Source organism: Electrona antarctica (assembly GCF_951216825.1).
Source record: "Electrona antarctica genome assembly, chromosome: 6".
NCBI classification, from domain to species: Eukaryota; Metazoa; Chordata; class Actinopteri; order Myctophiformes; family Myctophidae; genus Electrona; species Electrona antarctica.
The window spans coordinates 15789975-15799536 of NC_136811.1; the positions used below are offsets into that span (position 1 = coordinate 15789975).

The 9562-nt window shown below is 44.8% G+C and overlaps 1 protein-coding gene across 2 annotated transcripts in view; it reads left to right on the plus strand.

Annotated features, from left to right (window-relative positions):
• znf574 (zinc finger protein 574) overlaps nt 1-6562 on the plus strand; it is a 53027-nt gene extending 46465 nt beyond the window's left edge. For both annotated transcript variants that reach the window (XM_079504571.1, XM_079504572.1), the window contains exons 10-11: nt 3441-3761; nt 5524-6562. In XM_079504571.1, the coding sequence (XP_079360697.1) occupies nt 3441-3761; nt 5524-5832 (630 nt within the window). In that variant the 3' untranslated portion in view covers nt 5833-6562. The remainder of the gene's footprint in view (nt 1-3440; nt 3762-5523) is intronic.
• The last annotated feature ends 3000 nt before the right edge of the window (nt 6563-9562 follow it).

Below are 9562 nucleotides of genomic sequence, written 5' to 3' on the forward strand. Positions count from 1 at the left end.
ATTCGACATTTGAGCCACGGACCACCATTTGATGAGATTTAGCCTCTCGGACCCAAAACTTTGAATACTTTGTTGTCGTTGGATAAGATTTTGTCCACAGTTCCATGCTGTACTGATCATTAGGCACCAAATGACAGTTCTACATTCTCTATTTGTGTAGACGTCTTGTAAATTAAGCATTGCCGATGTTTAAACAAAAATGTACCTCTTGAGAGCGTAAAATAGCCCCTCACACCTCAATTTTTTCCCCCCTTATTATTACTTTTTTAACTCAAGTTTTTCCAGGTGATAAACCTATCTTGAAATGCTCTGCCTCTCTGGCAAGGTTCAAGGTTGTGCTTTATTGTTCCATCTTGTGAACAGGTACATAAAACTTATTTTTGTTTGGCTTCCTTCAGACAATGCAGCAGCAAATATATAATATAACAGCAAACACAGCAAACAAAGGGATAGAATATAGAGTGCAAAAAAGAGCAGTCAAAGAGTAGGAAGAAAAGAGTATAATATGTGCATATTTTCCTTGTAGTTTTTTTGTAAGCAACTTCAGTTCACAGTAGGCTATGTTCCATAAATATACAACAAAACTAGTTTAGAGGTGCGGGAAGAGGGCAAAGGCATCACCATCAATACGTAATGGGAGGTTTGAAAACAATCCTTTCTCCAGGGAATATTTTCTGGCAGAGATGTACATTCAATCTGGGCTTTCAGCTGCATTACACAAAGTAATGATGAAGTAACTTGGACATCGGAATAAAGGTGACCTATAGGACTGATTTATACCTAGTTGCTTTCCAGTGTCACCTGCCCCAGAACAGTGATTCTCAACCAGTGGTCCTTGAGGGGCTTCCAGGTAACGGTGGAAAGTTGGTAACCAAATGGACCCTTTTGTAGATCTTTTAACTCTTGAGAAATGGACCCCGTACGGGTCCATTTGGACGCATCACTATTCTTGGGCACGTGACACTGGCAAGCAACTAAGTAGTAAATCAGTCCTATAGGTCACCTTTATTCCGATGTCCAAGTTACTTCATCATTACTTTGTGTAATGCAGCTGAAAGCCCAGATTGAATGTACATCTCTGCCAGAAAATGTTCCCTGGAGAAAGGATAGTTTTCAAACCTCCCATTACTTATTGATGGTGATGTAAGGCCATAGAAGCAGAGACATTTCAAGGTGGGTTTTATCACCTGGAAAAAGGTGACTTCAAAAGTAAAAATCACACCCGTGTGAACTGAGTGGTGTAAGGTCTTATATACACTGATCAGCTGTGGTCTGACGTAATGTCTGACGTAATGAAATCACACCCGTGTGAACTGGGTGACCATAGCAACCATGCTCATTTTTGAGTGGTGTAAACCACTCCTACAACTGGCTTTTGTGTGCAGAAAAAAATGAGCATGGTTGCTATGTTCAAAATAATTTCTGACGTAATTAAATCACACCCGGGTGAACTGGATGACCGTAGCAACCATGGTCATTTTCTCTGCACAGAAAAAGCCAGTTGTGAAATCACATCCGGGTGTGATTTCATTACGTCAGATCAGAGCTGATCAGGCTACATAATACCTTACCTTATTTCATTACGTCAGACATTACGTCAGACCACAGCTGATCATGCTATATAAAACCTTACACCACTCAGTTCACACGGGTGTGATTTTTTTTGGTACGGACAGACACGTAAACTAACAAAGCCAGTTGTAGGAGTGGTTTACACCACTCAATAACAAAGCCAGTTGTAGGAGTGGTTTACACCACTCAATAATAACAAAAAAAGAATCGTGTGAAGTGAGGGGCGCTCTTATCATTGTACATCATCATGACGTAAAATAGACACTATGCCTATTTGCTCAGACACTATGACGTAACATTCTCCATTCATTGTCAATGGGAATTTAATGTTTGTAAGACGAAGTTTGTAGACAGTAACCAAAAGCTGGATGTAGGAGGGGCTAGCCACCCCTCTCAAAAATCACACTTGTGTCAAGTGAGGGGCGCTCTTATCATCATACATCACATTCCGTGCTCAGCCAATCAAATTGTCATGTTCGTGGTACACACAGACACACAAAGCTGGGCACAGGAGGGGCCAGCGCCCCTGACAAGTAGAAAATACTGTTCCTGAAGAAACACTGTGGGCTCGAGCAGAGCCATAGAGTAAAGGTGGCCTTACACTAGCCGATTTTTTTCAATCTGATAGCACCACACACTACAGGATAATCGGAGCGGGGCAGAGCAAATATCAAACATTCTTGATGTTGATCGGGCCGATCCCGCTTTGAGCGGCCCCGAGCAGATCGATTGAGTCGGGCACCCCCCGAGCGTCAAAAAATTACTAGCCGATTATCGGCTAGTGTAAGGCCACCTTAAGACAGAGTTACGCAAACTCCGTTCACTTCATTGGGCCAGTCCAATGGCGGCTCTTCTACATAGACTTCTATTGAGCATGTGGACAACCGGAAGTTTACGGAATGCATTGGACGCACGAGTACATGAACCACGTGACCGGGCTGTTTTCTGCCCCCTCAATATCGCAACTCTTCTATTAGATGGCTCTGGGCTCGAGTAGCTCTCTACTCTGATGATGATGTATTGACCCACTCCCTCTGTCTTCCTATTGGTTGGTCTACATGATGTCACAGTCCAGCAGGAAAACGGACCCGGGAAGACGTACATGACATCACAGCCCAGTAGCCAATGAAAACGGTGTTGTTGTCCGTCCCCTCCCTCTCTATATTCCTATTAGTAGACCTACTAGACCCACATGACGTCACAGCCCAGAGGGCAAACGGCCTCGGGAATAAAGACGTACATGATGTCACAGCCAAGCATTAAAACGTCCCCGGGAGTAAAGATGTACGCTAACAAGTGAACTCGCTACTCGAGCTCACAATAAATAAAATGGGTTTGCTCTAATGTAAAGTATACATTATTTAGTGGTATAGAAGTCAGTGGGCTATTATGGTTATTGGCCCTTTAACCACTAAACCTGCCATGTTTATTTCCGCTATTCATCGTGTGACAAAGTCTATTGGGCTTAACCCATTTTGGGCGAGAACACCTTTTATTGTTTTAAACATAATGTTATAATTTAGCTATTGAAAAATAGCAGATCTACAAGCTCATAGCGCGCCACCGAGTGGCGCGCTACGAGCTTGTAGGTCTGCTATTTTTGAAAAATCGTGAAAATATTTATTTCAGAAAACTGGAGGATTTAGAAGATTTTTTTTTTATTTTGAGGTCAGGCCTAAATGGGTTAAGGGCTTAATAGAATGCCACAAATTACTTTCTTTTCTTATTCCCATTATGACACTTTGTCTCACACTTGGGAACGTTTTTTCGCCCCTCTTTCTCTCTCTCCCCATCCAGTGCTCCGTGTTCAGCAAGCGCTTAACGTTTTCGCCCCTCTCTCTCTCTCTCTCTCTCCTCTCCCCATCCAGTGCTCCGTGTGCAGCAAGCGCTTCCGCCAGCTGCCCCACCTGCAGGACCACGAGCGCATCCACAGCGGCGTGCGTCCCTTCTCCTGCTGGGTCTGCGGCAAGAGCTTCAGCGTGGCCGCGCGCCTCACCGAGCACGCGCGCACGCACAGCGGCGAGAAGCCCTACCCGTGCTTGCACTGCGCCGCCGCCTTCCGCTCGCGCTCCAACCTCGACAAGCACCTGCGCCTGCACGGCGACGTGCCGCAGGCCAAGGAGCGGGCGGAGGAGGCCATGAAGGCGGCCCAGGCGGCCCAGGTGCAGAGGGTGCTGGAGGGGGCCAAGGTGAGAGACTTACTAGAGCAGTGGTTCCCCAACCTTTTCATGTCAAGTTGACACCAATTAGCCCTGCCGACCCCCATTTGAAATTATATGCCAGGGACTTTTTTACGGCTCTAGCAGATTTGTACGGCTCTAGCAGAGATTCTCAAGGTGTTTGGAACACATTCAAGGACACTGGGAGACAAATCTAGCCTGCATCAGATCTGTGCCACATCGAGATTGAAATCCGATTGGTTTAAATTAGTCCAACATGTCACATGACTCATTTCAACAAATCAGATTCCAATCTGGATGTGGCTCAGATCTGATTCAGGCTGGATTTGGCTGCCAGTGTAAATGGGGCCTTTGAGACCCACTGGTGTAGCAGAAGTGTTTCCAGTGAGCCAACATGCACAATAGCAGCACCCTGACTCTGTTTGACCAGAATGGAACAGAGCCTCCATTAGTATCATCCTTAACACCTGTGACGGAAGCAGGGAAGTGGCCCACGTTCTTTCCAAAATGGCGTGTATGCATATATAGCCTATTACTATCTAATTTGTCTTATGGAAAATGGACCCCCCCCCCCCCCCCTCTTCTTCCCTTTCTTTGTTTTTTTTGGGGGGGGGGGGGATTCACCGATATAGAAGTTCTTGTCCGATACCGATGTTTAAAATAACAATTTAGCCGATACTGATACAGATAGATGTTTATTTAGTTTTTGTTGTTTTTGTGCCAGGGAAACTATACATCTTCAATACAAGAAATTAATGTTCCGAATCTAGTAGGCTGCAGATAACCAACACACCAACATAGAATCTAGTAGGCTGCAGCTAACCAACACACCAACATAGAATCTAGTAGGCTGCAGCTAACCAACACACCAACATAGAATCTAGTAGGCTGCAGCTAACCAACACACCAACATAGAATCTAGTAGGCTACAGATAACCAACACACCAACATAGAATCTAGTAGGCTGCAGATAACCAACACACCAACATAGAATCTAGTAGGCTGCAGCTAACCAACACACCAACATAGAATCTAGTAGGCTGCAGCTAACCAACACACCAACATAGAATCTAGTAGGCTACAGATAACCAACACACCAACATAGAATCTAGTAGGCTGCAGATAACCAACACACCAACATAGAATCTAGTAGGCTGCAGCTAACCAACACACCAACATAGAATCTAGTAGGCTGCAGCTAACCAACACACCAACATAGAATCTAGTAGGCTGCAGCTAACCAACACACCAACATAGAATCTAGTAGGCTGCAGCTAACCAACACACCAACATAGAATCTAGTAGGCTGCAGCTAACCAACACACCAACATAGAATCTAGTAGGCTGCAGCTAACCAACACACCAACATAGAATCTAGTAGGCTGCAGCTAACCAACACACCAACATAGAATCTAGTAGGCTGCAGCTAACCAACACACCAACATAGAATCTAGTAGGCTGCAGCTAACCAACACACCAACATAGAATCTAGTAGGCTGCAGCTAACCAACACACCAACATAGAATCTAGTAGGCTGCAGCTAACCAACACACCAACATAGCCAACGCAAAATGTATGCTTATCAACAACAGATAAATATCGGCCACTGCCATCGTTTAATGTCAGTTTTATTAGCCGATAGTATACCGATATTGACCGATAACAGTGATATCGGCCGATACCGATATGTGAACCGATACATCGGTGCATCACTATTTTATTTTACTTGTATAACCGTGACGTGACCATAAAGCCGACTGTGATTGTGAAGGTGCTGACGTCCCTGTCCGCCGCGTCGGGGGAGATGGAGGTGGGCGGCGCCACCATGCAGACCATCTACGTGCTGCAGACGGGCGAGGGCGGGACGGAGACGGTGATGATCCCGTCGGACCAGCTGGGCATGCTGGAGGGCACCAACCAGGTGGTCATCCTGCCCTCGTCCATGCTGGGGGAGGCGGGCCAGACCATCACCATGCACGCGCCGTGCATCACCATGGGCGGTCAGGAGATCACCATGGTCCAGCAGTCTGAGGCGGACGAGCACGGCGCCATCGAGTTCATCATGGAGGAGACCGTGTAGGAGCACGGGCAGACGATAATGATAATCATGATGCGTTTGAAAACATACCCCAAGATACTGTACATTGTACAAAATCAATACACATGTACAGTTTGTCTATGGTAAGCATGACCTGTGGAGAGAAGGTTTGGGGTGATACAACAGGATTTTTCTTGGGATTGATTTTTTTTTATGTAGAGTGTAGAGACATGAGAGACATGTGAGGGCGCCGGGAGTTGGATTGGAACCCAGGACCCTGCTGGTAAACCTACTACTGACTGGCTGAGGCACCAGGCTGCCCAGCAATGACCGTGTGTACAGTATATATATATAGTACACACTACAGTGTAGACTGACATTTGAAGCCTATCGAGACGTTTCTTCATGTGTATATACTATATATAGTTGGATTTCTGAGCCAGTGCAAAGATCAGATATTCTATTCCGTGTTGGAATATATCGTTGAGGAGATGTCTGTCTCTATAGAGCGCAGTAAGGAGGGATTTGAGTGGATGAAATGTCTCGAGCCGAGGCCTTAACACGGCTCGACCCAAATAATAAACGGAGGAATATAAAAATCGGAAGCGCAGAATGTGTCTTAATCATGTGGCGTTATCTTTTCAAGCTGATTGAAAAGCCCGTTGTAAAGTCATCGCAGATAGACATTTATTTACGACCCCGGTCTTTATTTGGGATGGACCTCTATAAAATCTGTTTCTTTTCTCTATAATAAAACGCTTTGGCTTTGGGATTGGTGAGCGTCCTTCGTTTAACCCATTTTGGGCGGGAACCCCTTTTGGTGTTTTGTTATGCTTTAGCTATTGAAAAATAGCAGATCTACAAGCTCATAGCGTGCAGAGGCGTATCTACAATAAGGCGAGGGCAGGCGTCCGCCTGTCCAAATCCATTTCTGGCCTGGCCAAAATCCATACAATGAGAAAAAAAGAGGACAAAAACAAGACATGAGAACTATTAGTGGACAGCTGATTGGCCGTTGCGGTAGAGCGCGACCCTCAATCTTGTAGGTCTGCTATTTAAGATCGAAGAACGACTGACACAGAAACAGCTTTTTCAGAAAACTGTCAGGATGTAGAAGACATTTTTAGAATCTGATCTCAGGTCAAAATGGGTTAATAAGGAGGTTGACACCAGCGTGGCAGCTCCCCTTCCCGTTCAGGAGTTTATAGCCACTGCTGTAAATTGCCGGTTTTATATATAATTTTGTTTTTTCAAGTGCAAGGAAACACAATTTTCACCATAGGCTCTCTGAACCGGTATCGAATTATAGTCTGCTTAGTTTGTACATTTCACAGCATTGTACGTTTATTTCCTTTTTTTACTGCCAAAATACAAATGACACACAACACATGCAGTCCCACGGTCCTCCTGCCCTCGTATCCCCACCCACCACCCCAACAGCCTCACCTCGGTGGAGACCTCATATGTCCAAAACTGTTACTTTTCAGGGTTCAAATTCAAAAAATGGTTAAAGCATCAGAACTAGTGGACTTCCTACTTTGTATGCTCCTGTGTGACTCTCTACTCTAGTACGATCACGTAGGGCGTTCATTTATTAGATTAGAACAGTGGGTTTCAACCCTTTTCATATCAAGGGCCATTATTTATTCTGCATTCGAGCCACGGGCCACCATTTAGCCTCTCAAACCCAAAACAGACTATTTAGTTATCGTTGGATAAGAGTTTTTTTTTTGTGTTACAATTCCATGCTGTATTGATGTGGTACCATAGGTGAGACAAAAGGCAATCAATTCTTCATTCTCTAATTGTGTTGAGTTCTTGTTAGTTAAATTGTGAGCTTGTTACGTTGCGAGCTTGTTGATCTGCCATTACACTCTGACAATGGCAGATCATCAGTCTCACAACATAACAGATTACTTTTGTGTAGAGCAAAAATAAGGGCCTATTGTAGAACCCTGAGGGATTCCGGTCAACTAAGTATACTGTTTAAGATATTAATGAGGTACAAAAGTGGAAATAATAGCCTATGCAGTAATTAACAGATTATCAGTCATTATGTTAATAATGCCCCCAGTACACCCAAACAGTGTGTGTGTGTGTGTGTGTGTGTGTGTGTGTGTGTGTGTGTGTGTGTGTGTGTGTGTGTGTGTGTGTGTGTGTGTGTGTGTGTGTGTGTGTGTGTGTGTGTGTGTGTGTGTGTGTGTGTGTGTGTGTGTGTGTGTGTGTGTGTGTGTGTGTGTGGTGACCATTATACAACATAGTTTATTGACGGGTGTTGTATGTACAGTTTTATGTACAGTAAATACAACAGTAACAACGACAGGACAGGAGTGGTGGTGATTTAGCTGAAGTGGGGGCATTATGCTGTGCCAAGTAGCGATATAGAAATATCTTGCTATTGGTATTGCTGTATACTTATCAAAAATAATGATCCCATTTGTGTCGGAATAGGAAACGGCGCAATGTGATATAAGTTTTGCCAGCGCTGCAGTTTATACCATTATAGTTTTCTATAAAGGCACAGTTTATGGTCGTCTCCTAACCCGCGATTGCTGACAGGGGGGGTTTTGTGACACACGCGCTCTCACACGTAGGCATTCCCGCTCTACCGCACACACACACACACACACACACACACACACACACGCACACACATACATATATAAATCCACGGAGGCATTCAGTCTTAGTTTGTTTTCACGTCATGGAGGGAGAAATGCTGATTGTACGGGGGGGGGGGGGGGGGACTGAAATAGGGAAATTGCTGCATTTCACCAGAGTGAGGAGCATATAAAGACTCTGAGGGCTCCAGAGAGAGAGAGAGAGAGAGAAAGAGAGAGAGAGAGAGACACCAGTGCTGAGGATTCAGCTGCTCCTCATTGCATTTTTTGAGAGTCAACAGGCAACAGTCAATAACTGGATGTTTTTTCTTTCCTAGCATATCTAGAGAGCTGATATTCTGGTTGAGTGCCATTTATCATATCTGTTGCCTGACACCGAAACCACACACACACACACACACACACACACACACACACACACACACACACACACAGAGAGAGAGGGTAGTAATGAGATTTTGGCTGCTGAAGGTGCAGTCATGAGAGCAGTAGGCCTTATGCTCTGGGGGGGAAGTAGACTGACTCTGCAGTATAATAATCTCATTTCTGTACAGAAGACGGTATATTGTCTGGCTATCTGTTCTGATTGTTGATTGTGTACTTTGCAACAAAGACCATGCCTCAGCTGGCGTGCAGCTGCATGGGGACTTGTGCATTTTCAGGGCTTTTTGGCTTTTTTGGCTTTTCATGGGTTTTTGGGTTTGTTCAACGCAGCAAAATTCTGTTAATTTACCGGACCGGATTTGAACCCATGTGGGTCTTAGTTCTTAAACTTTTCCTTCCATACACATCCAATATACTGTATCGTCTCTGTCGGGTGGAAACCAAACCAAAACTGTCAAATTGTCAAGAAAAAGTAGCAGTTCCACAAGTTAAAATGTGCTACAAAGCCTTGTACCTGCTACTTTTGTGTGACGCTATAGTAGACTATGATAATAGAAGTAGTGCATTCATTTACTAGAAAGGAAAAGAAAAAGAGAGGTTTCTGTCGAACAGCAACAGTATCATGTGTCACTGTAGGCTACGTCGTGGGTTGGCAGGCCAATGGTTGTCACTGTAGGCTACGTCGTGGGTTGGCAGGCCAATGGTTGTCACTGTAGGCTACGTCGTGGGTTGGCAGGCCAATGGTTGTCACTGTAGGCTACGTCGTG